The 20937-nt window shown below is 43.2% G+C and overlaps 1 protein-coding gene across 1 annotated transcript; it reads left to right on the top strand.

Annotated features, from left to right (window-relative positions):
- The first annotated feature begins 6821 nt into the window (after positions 1-6821).
- On the top strand, positions 6822-19622 carry ZNF630 (zinc finger protein 630). The gene is given in 7 exon segments (XM_016943993.3): positions 6822-6898; positions 8704-8821; positions 10960-11149; positions 16918-17044; positions 17318-17413; positions 17644-18781; positions 18783-19622. Coding segments are annotated over 5 exon segments (1962 nt in total). The 5' UTR covers positions 6822-6898; positions 8704-8821; positions 10960-11134; the 3' UTR covers positions 19369-19622.
- The last annotated feature ends 1315 nt before the right edge of the window (positions 19623-20937 follow it).

Here is a 20937-nt window from a genome sequence, read left to right as displayed (position 1 = left end):
TACATCCTCCTCAGCTGACAGGATTAAGAGGTTAAAGTAAAGACAGGCATAGGAAATCACAAGGGTATTGATTGGAGAAGTGATAAGTGTCCATGAAATCTTTACAATTTATGTTTAGAGATTGCAGTAAAGACAGGCATAAGAAATTATAAAAGTATTAATTTGGGGAACTAATAAATGTCCATGAAATCTTCACAATTCACGTTCTTCTGCCATGGCTTCAGCCAGTCCCTCCGTTTGGGGTCCCTGACTTCCTGCAACAGACATTTATATTTAAATGATTCAGAAAAAATTATGTGTATATATATATAATATGCACCATATATATGTACATATATGTTATATATATGTAAATAAAATAGGATAAAATAATCACATTTGGAGAATCTGGATGAAGGGTATATGAGAGTTCTTTGTACTATTTTTGCAACTTTTTCTGTAAGTTTGAAATTATTTCCAAATAAAGCATTAAAATAAATGCAGAGTATTGGACCTCATCCTTGACTTATTGGATCAGAAGCTCTGGGTCTAGAGTCCAGGAGTATGCATGAAAGGCATTACTTACTGCATCAGAAATTTTTGTAAAGATTATTTTATTTTTTATTATTATTATTTTTACATTTTTTGTAGAGATGGGATCTCACTAGGTTGCCCAGGCTGGTCTCCAATTCCTGGGCTCACGCTATCCTCCTGCCCTGGGCTCCCAAAGAGTTGGAATTATAGGCCTGAGCCACTGTGCTCTGCCTAAACATTTTATTTTTAAAAATTCCTGTGGACATGTCTAGAGAGAAGCATCAAAAAATTACTGAGAAGGGCTTTGATCATCATGAAAATTCTTAACTTCCAGGGGTCCTGTCATACATAGTTTCCCACATATTTGAGAGAAATCTTAAAGATGTACATAGCTACTGTATTAGTCTGCTTAGGTTGCCATAACAAAATACCATAGACTAGATGGCTTAAACAATAGAAATTTATTTTCTCACAGTTCTGGAGGCTGGAAAGTCCAAGATCAAGGTTCCAGAAAGGTTTGGTTTCTGGTGAAGCCTCTCTTTCTGGCTTGCCGATGGCTGCCTTCATGCTGTGTCATCACATGGCGGAGAGAGAATCTCTTGGGTCTCTTACACTTGTCTCCAATCAGGGTTCCACCTTCTGACATCATTAACCTTAATCATCTTCTTATAGGCCGTATCTCCCATGCAGTCATGTAGGGTGTTAGGTCTTCAACATACAAATTTTGAGGGAACACAATTCAGTGCACAGCAGCTACTGCATAACACTGATGAAGTCTAGACATGATTGTGGCTTTAGTTAGGGCTACACAGCAGATTATGTGTCCTCTCTTCTCCACACTGAATCTAGGCCTTGGGTCACATTTCTGCCATCTATGGCCTTCAGATCTGAGCCTTGATCTTGGTCCTGTGTTAACTCTTCCACTTTCACTGCCACTCAGGCCTGACCTTGCACCTGGTTCTCTGTTCAGTTTTCTCTCTTTCTTTCTTCCTTTTTTTTTTTTTTTTTGAGATGGAGTTCCACTCTGTTGCCCAGGCTGGAGTGCAGTGGTGCGATCTCTGCTCACTGCAACCTCCCCCTCCCGGTTTCAAGTGATTCTTATGCCTCAGCCTCCTGAGTACCTAGGATTACAGGCATGTGCCACCACGCCTAGCTAATTTTTGTATTTTTAATAGAGATGGGGTTTCACCATGTTGGCCAGGCTGGTCTCAAACTCCTGACCTCAAGTGATCTGCCTCAGCCTCCCAAAGTGTTGGGATTACAGGCGTGAGCCACTGTGCCTGGACTGTTCAGTTTTCTCTTTATGCCTACTTCTGTTAATGCTTCCACCCCTAATGCCCCACTTGTTGGGGCGTCTCTGTTAACTATTTCATCATCAACTCATTTCTAGCATGAAAACCAAACCTGACTTCTTTTTATTTTTCCTCCATCAATGCCTCTTCTGATCTGTGAATTAAATCCAGGTTTCTTAACACCATTAGTTTTCCCACTCTGATTTATATATTAAACCTAGAGCTCAGTTATAGATTTTAGCATTAATGCTCCCATTTTTTGATATTGAATCTGGCTGGCTGTTAAATTTTTTTTTAGGGGTCTTGCTCTGTCACCCAGGCTGAAGTGCAGTATCACAATCAGCCCACTGCAGCCTCGAAGTCCTGGGCTCAAGCGATCCTCCTGCCTCAGCTTCTGGAGTAGCTGAGATTACAGGCATGTACCACTGCACCCAGCTAATTATTTTTTTATTTGTAGAGATGGGTTCTTGCTATGTTGCCCAGGTTGGTCTTGAACTCCTGGGCTCAAGTGATCCTCCTGCTTCAGCCTCCCAAAGTGCTGGGATTACAGGTGTGAGCCACTGCACCCAGCCCTGTTAAGTCTTTAATCATCAATGACCCTCAGATTTTTTGTTTTGTTTTGTTTTGTTTTTTGAGATGGAGTCTCGCTCTGTCACCAGGTGGGAGTGCAGTGGCATGATCTCGGCTCACTGCAACCTCTGCCTCCCGGGTTCAAGCAATTCTCCTGCCTCAGCCTCCCGAGTAGCTGGGACTACAGGAGTGCACCACCATGCCCAGCTAATTTTTGTGTTTTTAGTGGAGACGGGATTTCAGCGTGTTGGCCAGGATGGTCTTGATCTCTTGACCTTGTCATCCGCCCACCTCGGCCTTCCAAAGTGTTGGGATTACAGGCATGAGCCACCGCACCCAGCCCACCCTCAAACCTGTTAATTATTCCACCATCAATGTGTCTATATTGTAGATCTTAAACCTGGGCCTCTGTTAACTTTTTTTTTTTTTTTTTTAACCACCAGTGCTCCTGGGGCTTTGATCCAGAGCTCAGGATCTCTGTTGAGATTCCATCAATTTCCTTTGAAATTTGAACTTTGACTTTGAACTTCCTTTAACTTTGAACTCAGGCCCTTGATGCAATTCTGACGTAACAGCCTGGACCCCTCATCTAGGCCCATCCTATGTGAACTTAAATCTGATTCAAACCATTGATCGTTTTCTCTTGTTAATACCCTATGCTTCAATCAAATCCTCCGCCCCCATTGGCCCTCTGGTTTGACTTAAACATTGGGCATTGTGGTAGACAGATTAATAGTCCCCCCAAAGATATCCCTCTCCCAACCCCTAGAACCTGTGAATATGTTACCTTACATGGCAAAAGGAACTTTGCAGATGTGATTAAGAATTTTAAGATGAGATTTTCCTGGATTATCTAGATGGGCCCAATGTAATCAAGGGTCCTCCCTCTATGAGGGAGCGCTTTGGGAGGCTGAGTTGGGAGGATTGCTTGAGGCCAGGAATTGGAGTCCAGCCTGGGCAACCTAGCAAGACCCTGTCTCTACCAAAAGTTAAAAAATGGCCAGGCGTGGTGGTTCACGCCTGTAATCCCAGCACTTTGGGAGGCTGAGGCAGGCAGATCAGGAGGTCAGGAGATCAAGACCATCCTGGCTAACATGGTGAAACCCTGTCTCTACTAAAAATACAAAAAATTAGCCGGGCGTTGAGGCGGGCACCTGTAGTCCCAGCTACTTGGGAGGCTGAGGCAGGAGAATGGCGTGAACCCAGGAGGCAGAGCTTGCAGTGAGCCGAGATTGCGCCACTGCACTCCAGCCTGGGCGACAGAGTGAGACTCTGTCTAAAAAAAAAAAGAAAAGTAAAAAAATTAGCTGGGCGTGGTGGCGTGTGCCTGTAATCCTAGCTACTCCAGAGGCGGAGGTGAGAGGATCGCTTGAGCCCCGAAGTTAAAGGTTACAGTGTCTGATCACACCACAGCACTCCAGCCTGGGTGACAGAGCAAGATCCTGTCTCTCTCTCTCTCTCTCTCTCTCTCTCTCTCTCTCTCCATATATATATAAAACAGGGAAGGAGAAGGGTTTGAGTTAGAGAAGGAGACGTGATGATGGAAGCAGGTTACCGTCAGAGAGCAATGTGAAGATGCTACACTGTCAGCTTTGAAGATGGAGGAAGGGACCATGAGTCAAGGAATACAGGTGGCTTCTAGCAGAAGCTAGATAAAGCAAATAAACGGAGTTTCTCATAAGCCTCTGTAGGGAGTGCCCAGTGAAACCCATATCATATTTCTGACATGTAGGACTGTAACATAATAAATTTGTGTTGTTTTGAGCAAGTAAGTCTGTGATAATTTGCTATAGCAACAACAGGAAATGAATACAGGCATCTTTGAAATATTCCACCATTGATGGCCCGTCTGGTCTATACTCAAACCATGTCCTTCTTAACTCTTCCACCATCCCTATCCCTCTGACCTCACCTCAAACCCCAGCTGTTGCTAGCAATTCCACCATCAAAGTCTCTTATCTGTGCTCTCCAACCTGGGCTTCTATCAACTCTTCCAACCTAAATCAACCCTTAATTTTACCTTGAACTGGGGAATCTGTTATCCATTCCACTATTAATGGGTTTGGATCTAGAGAGAGAATTCAGGGCTTTGAGGGTGGAAAATTAATAATCCTGGGTCTATGTGTTAAGCTTGAGTTTCTGTTCACTTTTCCATCACCAGGGCAATTTACATGTGAATCTTTTTGCATGTCTGTTAACTGTTTCCCCATTACTGCCCCTCAGTTCTTGCTCACTGCAACCTCCGCCTCCCAGGTTCTAGTGATTCTCATGCCTCGGCCACCCAAGCAGCTGGAATTACAGGCATGCACCACCACGTCTGGGTAATTTTCGTATTTTTAGTAGAGACAGGTTTTCGCCAAGTTGGCTATGCTGAGTCCTGGCTTCAAGTGATCTGCCTGCCTCCACCTCCCAAAATGCTGGGATTACAGGAGTGAGCCACTACACTCTGCATCCCTCAGATCTTTACACTGACTGCAGGCCTCAGTTGAGTCCTCTCCATCTATGATCCTTTGGTATGTACAGAAAATCAAGGCTGTACTAACTTTTTAGCTACTTGTGCCCCTTCTCCTGTATCCACCAGCCCCAATCCTCAGTTAACATTTATTTTTATAGAGATGGAGTCTCACTATGTTGCCCAGGCTGGTCTTGATCTCCTGGGCTCACATGATCCTCCCGCCTCAGCCTCCCAAAGTCCTGGGATTACAGGTGTCAGCCACTGTGCCCGGCCCTCAGTTAACATTTTTTTCTTATTTTTATTTTTTGAGACAGAGTTTTGTCTGTCCCCCAGGTTGGAGTGCAGTGTCACAGTCTTGGCCCACTGCAACCTCCACCTCCCAGGTTCAAGCGATTCTCATGCCTCAGCCTCCCAAGCAGCTGAGACTACAGGCATGTGCCACCACATCTGGCTAATTTTTGTATTTTTAGTAGAGATAGGGTTTTGCCATGTTGGCCAGGCTGGTCTCTAACTCCTGGCCTCAAGTGATCCTCCCGCCTTGGCCTCCCAAAGTGCTGAGATTACAAGTGTTAGCCACTGTGCCCGGCCCTCAGTTAACATTTTTATCATGAATGCCATTTGGTTTGACTTTGAAGTCAGACCTTGATTAATTCTTCCACCATCATTACCCCTTTGGTATAGGCTGTGAATTCCGGGGCTCTGTTAACCACATCACGTGACTTTAATGGGTCTCTGGTCTTGGCTCAGACTTGGGTCTAAGTTAACCTTCCATTTAAGGCCTCTCTGAAATAACTTTGGAATTGGGTTACTATTGCACCACCAGTGCCCCTCTGATTTGATCTTCAAGCAGGATATTTGTTAATGTTTTCTCCATCCATACACCCTGATAGAGGTCTTGAATCCTAGGACTTTCTTAACTATTGTAACCATCAGAGTTCCCGTTTTGTATCGAACATGAACCTTTGTTAACTCTGCAATCCTGTTCCGGGCTGACTTCCAATCCAGCCCTTTGTTAAGTCGTCTAAAACCAATGTCCCTTAGGTTTTACCTCGAACCTCTGACTCTATGAACTCTTTTAGTTTTGATACGGGCTGCAAAAGGCCATATAAGCCTACTTGAACTAGGGCAGGCAGAAGTCCAGGCTGTAAATGACAGGTGAAGGTGGGCCCTTCCGTGTTCAAAGGAGCCAATGGAGGACCGGTGGGCAGTGAGTGACAGATGGGGGCGGGTCCTGACGCCAAGCAGGAACAATAGGAAGGCGGCAGGGCGCCGAGGCCAGGTGGGGAGAAGTGGGCGGGTATGTGTGAGCCCCCTGAAAGGCTGCATGATGTCAAAGGTCTCTTCCCTTTCTCCAGACGTTTTAGGAATTCACTTCTGCGGAGGAATCTCCCGGGGGGTGCTCTGTCCAGCCTTCCCACTTTCCCCGCTTCCCACCCTGCCATGTCGCCACGCCTTTGCTCAGGCCGTGCTTCTTCTGGTGGCCGGGAACGCCCACTCACCCGGACAAGTCGCGGCCCTTCCAAGCCTCACACTGCTTTCGTAGGATCAATTCCGAATACCCAAACTCGGAGATATCACGAGGACTTCCCCGGGCCCCCAAACGCACCTCTCCTCTGGCTGGAATGGGAGCCTCCAGAAGCAGTGCGAGACCACGGCCAGCGACAGAGGTCCTGGCGCTGGCGGAATGACGCCATTTTTGTTACTGGTAGAGCTCGGCTTCGCGGCTGTTTCGGAGCCAGCGAAAGATAAGCTCCCTCGTCACCCTGACATCTCTCCGGGAAGACTGGAAGGGAAATGGCCTTTCGGGGGATGTTGAACGCATTTGGGCAGGCGGGGAGCCAAGCCCGGCTTGAGAGCAGAGCCGGGGTGAGGGGCCTGGCTGAGTGCTGCGGGTCTATGTGATCAGTGACGGATGGAGATAAGTGGAGGGCCTGAGGAGGGGATTGAGTGACGTGGAGAACAGTGATAGGGGAGCCTGTGGGACCAGGGGTAACAGTATGTGGGTTACGCAAATGGGAGTTTGTGGGGTGATGGGGGATCTGTGCGGTGTTTGATGATGTCTGTAAGGGTGAGTGATGGGGCTTCTATGGGATGGGTGAAGGGAGTCTGGGGTGAGTGATGGGTGGTCTGTAGGGTGAGGGATGCTGGTCCGTGGGGTGAGTGGATAGGGGGATCTGGGGTGAGGGATGAGGGTCTATGAGGACAAGAATGGGAGTGTGTGGGGTCAGTGTTGACATTCTGTGGGGTCCATGATGGGTGGCTCTTTCAGATCAATCATATGTGCATGAATGAACAAAAATCTCTGCCCCTGTGGTGTCCACATTCCGATGGAGAAGTCCGACTTGGTGGTTTGATTTGTATTTCCCTCATGACCAATAAGTTTGAGCACATTTTCTTATATGGATTCATCACTTGGAGATCTTCTTTTGTGAGGGGCCTGTCTTTTGTTCATTTTTCTGTTGGACTCTCTGCCCTTTTCTTAATGTTTTGTAGGAATTTTTTTTTTTTTTTTTAAGACGAAGTCTCACTCTGTCGCCCAGGCTGGAGTGCAGTGGAGAAATCATGGTTCACTGCAACCTCCACCTCCTGGGTTCTAGCAATTATCCTACCTCAGCCTCCCGAGTAGCTGGAATTACAGGCGCCTGCCACCACGCCTGGCTGATTTTTTTGTATTTGTAGTAGAGACGGGGTTTCGCCATGTTGGCCAGGCTGGTCCCGAACTCTTGACCTCAGGTGATACACCCACCTCGGCCTCCCAAAGTGCTGGGATTACAGGTGTGAGCCACCGTGCCCGGCCAGGAATTGTTTTTATATATTCTGATACCACTCCTTTAGTAGTGGTATGTGTTTTGCAAATATCTCCTTCCAGCTTTTGGCTTCTCTTTTCATTTTATGGCTTTAAATATGAAGATTTTCAGTTAATTTTGAACTGTAAAGCACATTCTTCGGTTAAAAAGCAGGCAATATCGGCTGGGCGTGGTGGCTCACACCTATAATCCCAGCACTTTGGGAGGCCGAGGCGGCCGGATCACGAGGTCAGGAAATCGAGACCATCCTGGCTAACACGGTGAAACCCCGTCTCTACTAAAAATACAAAAAAATTAGCTGGGCGTGGTGGCGGGCTCCTGTAGTCCCAGCTACTGGGGAGGCTGAGGCAGGAGAATGGAGTGAACCAGGGAGGCGGAGCTTGCAGTGAGCCGAGATCGCGCCACTGCACTCCAGCCTGGGCGACAGAGCGAGACTCCATCTCAAAAACAAAAAACAAAAACAGACAATGTCCTGTGGAATTTAGGAGGATAACTAATTTTTTAGGGCATCCAGAAGCAAGGGGTGTTGCCTGAAAATCTTAGTGCTAGGACAGCTTGGGAGGAGTTCTTTACTTTTTGTTCCTCTACCACCTCGCTCTAAATCACTGGCAGTGTGATCTTAGACAACTCATGAAACCTCTCTAGGCATCAGTTTCCCACTGCGAAATGAGGATAATAGCAGGGCCTACCCTGTGAGGCTTGGGATGAGAAGTGAGTTAATACCTGAATGTTACCTATTCGCCATAGTTTTGCAGCACTGATTTTGTATATATTTCATGGATCTTCCTTGAACTCAAGGTTACTGCTGCTCATGTAATACCAAAATCTGGTGAAGGAAATTAAATACCAAGAAATAAGGTTTTGTCAGCTAGGGTTGCTTTGGAGGGTCACAAACCATTGTAATATCTAAGAAGTTTTTTTTGTTTTTGTTTTTGTTTTGTTTTGCCTCCAAGAACTAATTTTTGTCCCCTTGGGGGCAGTATCAACCCCCAGTGAGAATGTGTGATCTACATGGTATTTTTTCTTTTGTTTTCTTTTCTTTTCCTTTTTTTTTTTTCTTTGACAGGGTCTCATTCTGTTGCCCAGACTGGAGTGCAATGGAGTGATCTCAGCAAATTGCAACCTCCGCCTCCCGGGTTCAAGTGACTCTCCTGCCTCAGCCTGCCAAGTAGCCGGGACTACAGGTGTGCACCACCACGCCCGGCTAATTTTGTTTATTTTTTGTAGAAACGAGGTCTCACTATGTTGCTCAGGCTGGCCTCGAACTCCTGGACTCAAGCAATCCTCCTGCCTTGGCCTCCCAAAGTACTGGGATGACAGGTGTGAGCCACCACCCCTGGCCTGTTATTCTGTTATTAAACAATTAGGAATACATTCTTGTGTTCTGCCTCTTCTTCATTTTACAGTGATGTTTCCATGCCATTAACTTAATTCCCATAGTACGACTTAGTTTATTTCTATGGTAATACTTAAATATAAACCTTTCTTGTGGAAATTTTCAAGCATCCACAAAAATAGAGGGAATTGTATAACGGACCCACATTATGCCCACCACCCAGTCTCATCAGTCATCAACTCATGGCCCATCTTGTTTTATCTAGACCAGGGGCTGGAAAACTGGGCAGTGGGCCAAATCTGACATGCTGCTTTTTTAAAAAAAAATACAGCCATGAGCTAAGAAATGGTTTTTTCACACTTTTTATCATTGGAAAAAAATCAAATGGAGAATATTTTGTGACCCATGAAAATGATATAAAATTCAAATGTCAGTGCCCAAAAATGATGTTTAATTGGAACACAGCCAGTGAACACCTTTAGTTTATGTACTGTCTAGGGCTACTTTCAACCTGCAATAGCAGGGCTGAGTAGTTACAGCAGAGACCACAGAACCCACAGAATTGAAAACATTTACCATATGACCCTTTTACAGAAAAAGTTTGCCAAGTCCTCATCTAGGCCACCCCCTCACTTCTTCCTCCCGGAATGCCCTTCCTCCCTTTCTTCCTTCTTTCCTTCCTCCCTCCCTCTTTTCTTTTCTTTTTTCTTTTCTTTTCTTTTCTTCCTTCCTTCCTTCTTCCTCCCTCCCTCCCTCCCTTCCTTCCTTCCTTCCTGCCTTCTTTCCTGCCTTCCTCCCTCCCTCCCTCCCTCCCTTCCTTCCTTCCTTCCTGCCTTCTTTCCTGCCTTCCTCCCTCCCTCCCTCCCTCCCTCCCTCCCTTCCTTCCTTCCTTCCTGCCTTCTTTCCTGCCTTCCTTCCTGCCTTCTTTCCTGCCTTCCTTCCTGCCTTCCCTCCTGCCTTCCTTCCTGCCTTTCTTGCCTTTCTTTCCTCTTTCCTCACTTGCTCGTTGCCCAGGCTGAAGTGCAGTGGCTCAATCTCGGCTCACTGCAAATGCCACCTCCTGGGTTCAAGTGATTCTCATGTCTCAGTCTCCCTAGTAGCTGGGAATACAGGCGCCCACCACTACGCCTGGCTAATTTTTGTATTTTTAGTAGAGGCGAATTTTGCCATGTTGACCAGGTTGGTCTCGAACTCCTGGGCTCAAGCCGTCTGCCTGCCTCAGCCTCCCAAAGTGCTGGGCTTACAGCTGTGCACCGCCACGCCAGGCTAATTTTTTGTAGAGATGGGTCTCCCTATGTTGCCCAGGCTGGTCTTCAACTCCTGGGCTCAAGCAATTTGCCCACCTCCGCCTCCCAACATGCTGGGATTACAAGCATGCACCACCACGCCTGGCTGATTTTTGTATTTTTTTAGTAGAGATGGGGTTCGCCATGTTGCTCAGGCTGGTCTCCAATTCCTGAGCTCAGGCAATCCACCCGCCTTGGCCTTCCAACGTGCTGGCCCACCGCACCCGGCCTGTATGCAGTTCAATGACTTTTTACATGGGTAGTCTTTATTATTTTGAAACAAATCCCAGACATATATTTTCATCCATACATGCTTCATTATGTAAAAGATAAGGCCTTAAAGGTTGATGCTGTTACCCTAAGGTAAAATAATTAGCAATAATATCTTCAGATAATCAATGGTTAAATTCCTTAATGTTATCAAATATCTAGTCAGGGTTCAAACTTTCATGATTATCTCAAAAATTTCTTTTGTTTATTCAAGTAAAGAGCCAGACAAGACCATACTTTACATTTGCTGGTGGTGTTTCCTGAACCTTTTTTAATCATCTGGAGTGTTGCTTTTAAGGGCTGCCTGCCTTTGCAGCAGTCTTTAGTGCTGGGCATTTGTGTTATTTTCAATAATATGGTGTTAAAGACAAAACTGGGTTGAAGGTTTCTGTGGTTAAATATCTGCACATATCCATGATTATTACCTTAGGACGAAGTTCCAGAAATGGAATTACCGAGTCAGATGAGAAACACAAGTCATCAATGAATTAACAAGCAACACATTGTCACATCCAGCTGTTGAAGAGTGGTTAACTCAGCTTGATCTCCGAAGACTCTTCTGCACCCCACCCCGCCCCCAACTGCTTTCCAAAGAGAAACAGAAAATGATTGAGTCCCAGGTAAGTTATTTGTTTGCCACTTGGTTTTCCCACAACAAAATGAGAAAGGGCAATTAGTTGAAAATAAGGATTAGAGAAATTTAGAGAGAATAGATGATCAACAGGCAAAATTGCTGTGAAGATACACAGATCACCTGGCCTTACTTCATAGAAACTTAGCTAAAATTTTGACTATAAGCAAAACATTTTGACTGGCAGCTTCAGTGAAAAGGGTACCATAACATGATCAATAATGTGATTTGCATTCTCCACAGAAATCAGTCCAACTCCTTAGCAAGTCAAGATTTCTGGGACTTTAACTTGAGGAATTTTATTACTGAGTTTTCCTGAAGGTCAGTGGTTTTCAGTCCAGGGTGGTATTGTCAGTAGTTGTTCTAAAGAGACTGTTTTTAGTTAAAGTTCTCTGGCAGGGGCTTGGAGAGTGGGATAGTTTCCTTGTTTTCCATGGCTCCTTTGCTGTCATCTCAGAGTTTGTGGGGTCTCAACCCAACTCAAGGCAGTTCCTTCTCTGCTCTTCCAATTTTAGTCGTTTTTTTTTTTTTTTCTCCCTGAAAAGGTAATCTATACATGGGGCAAAGAATGTAAACAATATAGTTTAAAAAAAAAAAGGAAGTGAAATATCTCCAATCTTACTTCTTCCTCCTTCCCCGACATAACTAGGATTATCTGGTTTGAGGAGGATCTCTTTTCTTTATGCATTTATAACTCCATCTATGTGTGTAGATGGATGTGTAAATGTGTGAAAGTGATCTCATTATTGTCATGTATTTTTTCTTTACCACACACAAAAAATACACACACTGTTTCTATTCCGTTCTGCTACTTTCTTTTCTTGCCTAATATAAAATATATACGAAAGTAGACATTTTAGTGAACCCTTTTGTAATTACCCATCTGCAAATATTATCAACTGATAACCAAGCTTGTTTTATCTATCTTTTATCCCCACCTACTCCTATCGTCATCATCATCATGATCTAGCCAATCCCTTGTTAATATTTTGTTTAGGGTTTATACTACTGTGTTCATAAGACATAAGGGCCTGTAATTTTACTTTCTTCTATTGTTTCTGTCACCTTTTGGTATCATGTTACATTGGCCTCATGTTGGAAAGTATTCTCTTTATATTCTCTGGGAAAATTTGGGTAATATTGGTATTATTTCCACCTTAAATTTTTTTTTTTTTTTTGAGATGGAGTTTCACTCTTGTCACCCAGGCTGGAGTGCAATGGCACGATATCTGCTCATTGCAACCTCCGCCTCCCAGGTTCAAGTGATTCTCCTGCCTCAGTCTCCCAAGTAGCTGGGATTACAAGTGCCCGCCACCACGCCCAGCTAACTTTTGTATTTTTAGTAGAGATGGGGTTTCACCATGTTGGGCAGGCTGGTCTCGAATTCCTGGCCTCAGGTGATCCACCCACCTCGGCCTCCCAAAGTGTTGGGATTACAGGCATGAGCCACTGTGCCCGGCCTATTTCCTTCTTAAATGTTTGAAAGAGCTCCCCAGTGAAGCCATCAGGGTATGGAGTTTTCTTTGTGGGAAGGTTTTAAATTACATATTCAATTTATTTAAAAGATATACTACCATTCAGATTTTCTATTTCTTTTTATGTCTGGTTTGGTAAATTGTAATTTTCAAGTAATTTGTCCAGTTCCTCTAAGTCAGGGGTCAGCAAACTTTTTCTGTAGAGGGACAGATCGAAGTATCTGAGGCTTTGTGGGCCATACGGCCCCTGTTGCAACTATTCAAATCTGCTTTTTTAGGTAGAAAGCAGCTATTGACAATATGTAAACCAATGAGCCTGGCTGTGATTCAATAACACTTTATTTATGGATGCTGAAGGTTGGATTTCATATAATTTTCATGTGTCATAAAATATTCTTCTTTTGACTTTTTTTCCAATCATTAAAAATGTAAAAACCAGACCAGATACAGCTAGCTATTCACGCCTATAATCCCAGCACTTTGGGAGGCCAAGGTGGGCGGATTGCTTGAGCTCAGGAGTTCTAGACCAGCCTGGGCAGCATGGCGAAACCACATCTCTACAAAAAAATACAAAAATTAACCAGGCATGGTGGCATGCGCCTGTGGTCCCAGCTACTCAGGAGGCTGATGTAGGAGAACCACTTGAGCCCGGGAGGAGGAGGTTGCAGTGAATCAAGACTGTTCCACTGTACTCCAGCTTGGCTGATAGAGCAAGACTGTCTCAAAAGAAAACGTGTAAAACCAGTTTAGCTTGTGGGCCATTGAAAAACACATGATGGGCTAAATTTGGCCTGCAGGCTATAGTTTGCTATGTCCTGATCTACATTGTCTACTGATCTACATTGTCAAATTAATGTCCATTAAATGTCCATTTAATGTTTGCAGGATACCAGAACCTTGTTGATGGGCTGTAAAAAAGTTATTTCTAGTTTTTCTTTTATATACAGTAGTAATAATAATAAGAAGAATCATAGCTACTATTTACTCAGTGCTTATCATGTGCCAGGCACTGCTATTATAAAATATCATGGGATTAACTTATTTAATTCACCCAGGAACCCTCTGTGCTAGGTACCATTGTTATTCCCATTTTTCAGATGAAGAAAATGAGGCACAGAGATCACACAGCTAGTACATGACCTAACCAGACCTCTCAAGCAGTGAAGTCACAAATAAAGCAACCATATAAAGATATCTTTTTATATTTGTGAAGTATTTGTGTAGGCCACATTCTCAGACATGAGTGTGCTAGGTCAGAGGCACACAGACTTATAAATTTAAAGAGTATTTTTCAAATCGTATATATATATATTTTTTTGAGACAAAGTCTCACTCTGTCCCCCAGGTTGGAGTGCAGTGGCATGATCTCAGCTCACTGTAACCTCCGCCTCCCAGGTTCAAGCGATTCTCATGCCTCAGCCTCCCGAGTAGCAGGGATTACAGGTGCCTGCCACCATGCCCGGCTAATTTTTGTATTTTTAGTAGAGACTGGGTTTCACCATGTTGGGCAGGCTGGTCTCGAACTCCTGACCTCAAGTGATCTGCCCACCTTGGCCTCCCAAAGTGCTGGGATTACAGGCGTGAGCCCCCCTGCCCAGCCCAAATTGTATTTCAATACTGTGTAATCAGCTGAACATGTGGCCACAAATTGTTTACAAGAAAGCCCACCTGTTTCCCAAGGTTCCCCCTCCCTCCTGCCACCATTAGCCATCATCTGTATTTTTCATTCTTCTTGTTTTTATGATTAAGCATTATATCTCATTTTCATTTGCTTTTCTATAGGGATTAAATAAGCTTCAGCATCTTTTCACATATTTATTTTCCATATTGTATTTCTCTGTGAATCCCTCTTTCCTTGTCTTTGCTTATGGTTTCCCAGGAGCTTTTTGTATATGAGTGATTTTGAAGTGCACATTGCAAACTTTTTTTTTTTTTTTTTTTTTTTTTGGCCAGGTAGTGATTTTTCTCTCAACCTTTTTGTCTGTCTCCCCTCACTAGAATACAAACTCCTTCAGGGAAGGTATTTTTGCCAGGTTTTTTTTCCTGCTGTATCCCCAGTTCCTAGAATAGTGCTTGGTATTCGCTAGGTACTCAATAACTGCTTGCTGAGTGAATGAATGTTTATTTTCACTTAACAGTGTATCTTAGATATTGTGGCATATCAATTAATATAGATCTTCCTTGTTGCCTGCCTGCCTGCCTGCCTGCCTGCCTGCCTCCCTCCCTCCCTCCCTCCCTCCCTCCCTCCCTCCCTCTCTCTCTCTCTTTCTTTCTTTCTTTCTTTTTGAGACAGGGTTTCACCCCAGTTGCCCAGGCTAGAGTGCAGTGGCACTATCTTGCCTCACTGCAGCCTTGACCTCCCAGGCTCAGGTAATCCTCTCACCTCAGCCTCCCTAGTAGCTGGGACTATAGGTGTGTGCCACCACACCCGGCTAATTTTTTGTAGAGACAGGGTTTTGCCATGTTGCCCAGGCTGGTTGTTTGTTTGTTTTTGAGACAGAGTCTCAGTCTGTCGCCCAGGCTTGAGTGCAGTGGCACAGTCTCGGCTCACTGCATCCTCCGCCTCCTGGGTTCAAGCAATTCTCCTGCCTCAGCCGCCTGAGTAGCTGGGACTACAGGCATGCACCACCATGCTCGGCTAATTTTTGTATTTTTAGTAGAGACGGGGTTTCGCCATGTTGGCCAGGCTGGTCTTGAATTCCTGACCTCAAGTGATCCACCTGCCCCTGCCTCCCCAAGGGCTGGGATTACAGGCGTGAGCCACCACATCTGGCCCCTTCTTTGTTGCTTTTTATAATTGCATATAGTATTCCCTTATGGAGATTGTAGCATTATTTATTCATCCAATCTCCCATGAGGTGGTTTCCATTCTTTTGCTATTATAAATAGTACTGTAGAGCAGTGTCTTCACACATGTCATTTGCTCACATATGTGAATGTTTATGTAGAATAACTTCTAGAAACCAAATTGCGAGTCAGAGGATGTATACATTATAAATTTTGATAGATATTGCCAAATTAATTGCCTTCAAAATATACCGTACACCACAGACAATTTGAGTATGCCTGCTTCTTGACATCTTCACTAACTTACCCTAAGTCACTGTGACTTATCCCTAGTCATAGCATTTGACCAGTGACTTATCAAATGCCCATCTTTGATAATATGTAAGGGAAAAATGCTGTCTTGTCTTAGTTTGCATTTATCTTCATGTGAGTGAAGTTGAGCATCTTTTTACATGTTTAAAAAACATTTGCATTTTATTTTCTGTGAAATGATGGTCATGTCCCTTGACCATCGTATTAGTCTGTTCTCATGTCACTATAAAGAAATACCCAAGACTGGGTAATTTATAAAGGAGAGAGGTTTAATTGACTCACAGTTCCACGGGGGTGGGGAGGCCTCAGGAAACTTGCAATCATGGTGGAAGGGGAAGCAAGGACCTTCTTCACATGGTGGCAGGAGAGAGAAGTGCCAGCAAGGGAAATGCCAGACGCTTATAATACCATTAGATCTTGTGAGAACTCACTCACTATTATGAGAACAGCATGGGGGAAACTGCCTCCATGATTCAATCACCTCCTTCACTTGACAAGTGGGGATTGCAATTCAAAATGAGATTTGGGTGGGGAAACAGAGTCAAACCATATCAACCATTTTTTAAAAAGTTATTGGTCTTTTTCTTCTTGCTTTGTAGGAGCTCTCTCTATACATGGAGGAAATTAACTCTTTGTCCATCCTATCTGTTATGTGTATATTTTTTCCCTAGTTAGTCATATCCTTTGAGTTTGTTTGATATATTTTGCCATGTAATACATAAAGTAGTCACATTTATCAGTGTTTTCATTTGTGGCATCTGGGTTTTGGGGCATGCTTAGAAGAGTCTTCTCCACTCAAAGATTAGTTTTTAAAACCTCTCCTGTCTTTATTTTATAGTTTCTCTTTTTTCATTTAAATTTTTGTCATGAATTTATTTTTGTATATAGTGTGAGGTAGGGAATCCAGTTACTTTTTTTTCTGATAGCTCTCCAGTTTTGAATAGTCTGTTTTTCCATTCCTGTTTAAAATGCTACCTTTATTATATATTAAATTTCCCATTTTTATTTGTATCTATTTCTAGACTGTCTGTTCTGTTCCACTAACTATTCTTGCTAATGGCAGGGTTTTACATTGTTTCTCTCATAAAGTATGCTGGGCAAAGTGCAAAGTAGGCATCCTACATGTACTGCTATGGTAAAAATGACCAGAACGAGCAGATTGTACAGGAATGTGCTGTTATAGGAACCAGTGACATTTGAGGATGTGGCTGTGGACTTCACGCAGGAAGAGTGGCAGCAGTTGAATCCTACTCAGAAGACCCTGCATAGGGATGTGATGGTGGAGACCTATAATCACCTGGTCTCCATGGGTAAGGGCAGATTCCCTGTGTACCAATGAATCAAATCCTCCTCATCCTTCCTTTAGCGCTGTCAATACCATGACCTTTATGATATTCCTTTAATAGAGTGTGTTCTTTTATAGTTTTGGTTTTTCATGTTTATACTTTTGTTATATCTAGAATTTATTTTTATGTTACGGTGTGAGTTAAGGATCCAACTTTGCTGGGAGGCCCCTGCAAGTGCTTCTCTTCATGAATTTCTGAGCTGCCAAGGCCAAAGCCACTACAATTTTCTCTTAACAGGGTGTTCAGGTATAAAACCAGATGTAATCTTTAAGTTGGAACATGGAAAGGACCCATGGATCATAGACAGTGAGTTGTCAAGGTGGATCTACCCAGGTAAGTGAGAATTGGGTACATGGTCAAGCGGGCATCTTCTTCTTCCTTGACATCTCTGACATCTGTTATCTTTTTTCTTCCTTAAAATTTATCAGGCCTCCTTTATAACATTCATTCTACAACAGCCACCTTCCTAGTACCTCTGTTCATTGCCAACTGTTGTGTGTGTGTGTGTGTGTGTGTGTGTGTGTGTGTGTGTATTTGATTTTCCCTCTTTCTTCTTCCTTCAGACAGAGTGAAAGGCCTTGAATCTTCCCAGCAGATCATTTCTGGAGAAGTTTTATTTCAAAGGGAGATACTAGAAAGAGCCCCAAAGGATAATTCATTGTACTCTGTTTTAAAAATCTGGCATATTGATAATCAGATAGATAGATATCAAGGAAATCAAGACAGAGTTTTGAGGCAGGTCACAGTCATCAGTCGTGAAACATTGACTGATGAGATGGGTTCCAAGTACAGTGCATTTGGGAAAATGTTCAATCGGTGCACAGACCTTGCTCCTTTAAGTCAAAAATTCCATAAGTTTGATTCATGTGAAAATCGCTTGAAGTCTAATTCAGACTTACTAAATTATAACAGGAGCTATGCAAGAAAGAACCCCACTAAGAGATTTAGATGTGGGAGACCACCTAAGTATAATGCTTCCTGTTCTGTGCCTGAGAAGGAAGGCTTCATTCATACTGGAATGGAGCCCTATGGAGATAGTCAATGTGAAAAAGTTCTCAGTCATAAGCAAGCCCATGTTCAGTATAAGAAATTTCAAGCCAGAGAGAAACCCAATGTTTGTAGTATGTGTGGGAAAGCCTTTATCAAGAAGTCACAGCTCATTATACATCAAAGAATTCATACTGGAGAGAAACCATATGTATGTGGAGATTGTAGGAAAGCCTTCAGTGAGAAATCACACCTCATTGTGCATCAGAAGATTCATACTGGGGAGAAACCCTATGAATGTACTAAGTGTGGAAGAGCATTCTCCCGGAAGTCACCTTTCACTGTTCATCAGAGAGTCCATACTGGAGAGAAACCCTATGAGTGTTTTGAGTGTCCAAAAGCTTTCTCCCAGAAGTCACATCTAATTATACATCAGAGAGTTCATACCAGAGAGAAGCCCTTTGAATGCAGTGAATGCAGGAAAGCCTTCTGTGAGATGTCTCACCTTTTTATACACCAGATAACTCATACTGGGAAGAAGCCCTATGAATGTACTGAATGTGGGAAGACCTTCCCTCGGAAAACACAGCTCATTATACATCAGAGAACGCATACTGGAGAGAAGCCCTATAAGTGTGGTGAATGTGGGAAAACTTTCTGCCAACAGTCCCACCTCATAGGACATCAAAGAATTCATACAGGAGAAAAACCTTATGTGTGGGAAGGCCTTTTCCCAGAAGTCACACCTCACTGGCCATCAAAGACTTCATACTGGAGAGAAACCTTATATGTGTACTGAATGTGGAAAATCCTTCTCTCAGAAATCACCTCTTATCATACACCAGAGAATTCATACAGGGGAGAAACCTTATCAGTGTGGTGAATGTGGCAAAACCTTCTCCCAGAAATCACTCCTCATTATTCATCAGAGAGTTCACACAGGGGAGAAACCCTATGAGTGTACTGAGTGTGGGAGGGCCTTTTCCCTGAAGTCACATCTCATTCTACATCAGAGAGGTCATACTGGAGAGAAACCCAATGAATGTAGTGAATGTGGAAAGGCCTTCCGTGGAAAGTCTCCACTCATTATACATCAGAAAACTCATCCTAGGGAGAAAACCCCTGAATGTGCTGAGTCTGGAATGACTTTTTTCTGGAAATCACAGATGATTACATATCAGAGAAGACACACTGGGGAGAAACCCTCCAGATGCAGTGACTGTGGGAAGGCCTTCTGCCAGCATGTATACTTTACTGGGCATCAGAATCCATATAGGAAAGACACCTTGTATATATGGTGATTGTGGGAAGGCCTGTTCCCAGAAGTCAGTCCTCATTGTCTATGGGAAAACTCACATTGAATAGAAATAGTGACAACTTCTCAACTGTAGAATAGACCAATATGTTCCTCAGTATACATGATTACCCTTCCACAGAATGATCTGCTTAGGCCCTCAGAATATTTTCAACACCACAAATATGGAATCAATTTGCTCACCCTCAAACTGTCTCAGCCCCCTTCACAGAATAAATGTATCTGGAAGAATTAGCACTACTTTGGTGTTGTTTGGTCATTAAATGCTTTATAGAATTCTCTTGTGAATTTATTTGGGCATGGTGCATTATTTGAAGGGTATCTCTTTGTCATCTTTCTCTATTTTTTCCATATTTTTCTGTTTAGATTATATATGCATTTATGTATTTATTTATTTTGAGATGGAGTCTCGCTCTGTTACCCAGGCTGGAGTGCAGTGGCGTGATCTTGGCTCACTGCAACCTCCACCTCCTAGGTTTGAGTGATTGTCCTGCCTCACCCTCTCGAGTAGCTGGGATTATAGGCATGCACCACCAGGCCCGGCTAATTTTTGTATTTTTAGTAGAGATGGGGTTTCACCATGTTGGCAAGGCTGGTCTCGAACTCCTGACCTCAGGTGATCCACCCACTTCGGCTTCCCAAAGTGCTGGGATTATAGGCATGAGCCACAGCACCTGACCTATATATGCATTTAGATTGAGATATTGATATATCAATATATAGATGTAGAAATATGGACTCTTTGTAATTTTTAAAAATCATGTATTTCCTCAAGGTTCTTAATATATTTGCATAATTTTGGGTAAAGTAGTCTCATGATTAATTTCCTTTATATCTGTGGTTATTTCTCCAACATAGTTCTCATAGAGTGTATTTGTGATTTTTTCCCTCAATTAGGTAAATAAATGCTAATATTTTATTTCTTTTACTCTCCCTCACCTGTGTTGCAGTTCATGCATTTTTTGCCATTTTTCTATTTTCTAATTATGCATTTATGCTTTTATTTCACTAAAATCCTTCCATCTGCTTTTAATTTTTTTTCTTTTTCTAACTTCTTTAGTTTAATGTATAATTCAATTAATCTCACTCTTTCTGGTTTATTATAGGTATATTTGGATTATGTATCTTAATCTGAGAACTACTTTAGACATTGTGGTCCAATCTGAGAGTATTCTGTTTTTCAGTAGGTAAATCCTATTGTTCAGCCCAATTTTGTTTGTCAGTATAACAAATCTATTTGGTCTTAGGACTCCCAGCATATTTCCTGTTGTGCATCCTGTTTTCATTGTTTTATTGTCTTTTGACCCTTCATCTTGTGGTCCTGATTTCACTTGTACTGTTTTAGATGTGTTACTTTTGTTCCAGGGTATAACAAAGAGAGGGAGTCTCCCAAAGGGTTTTCAGGAAGCTAAGCATAATCCTGATATCCTTAATCTTGATAACCCATAATACCTGGAAAGTGGGAGTTTAAGCTGCAAAGAAGCATGATGGTAGGCCAGTGGCTATAAATGTTCAGAGGGCATTTTTACCTTTCCACTTAGTGCCAAGATTTTAG

Source organism: Pan troglodytes, chromosome X (genome assembly GCF_028858775.2).
Source record: "Pan troglodytes isolate AG18354 chromosome X, NHGRI_mPanTro3-v2.0_pri, whole genome shotgun sequence".
Classification (NCBI taxonomy): domain Eukaryota; kingdom Metazoa; phylum Chordata; class Mammalia; order Primates; family Hominidae; genus Pan; species Pan troglodytes.
The sequence above is the reverse complement of the archived record's forward strand: the minus strand, read 5'-3'. Positions and strand labels throughout refer to the sequence as shown.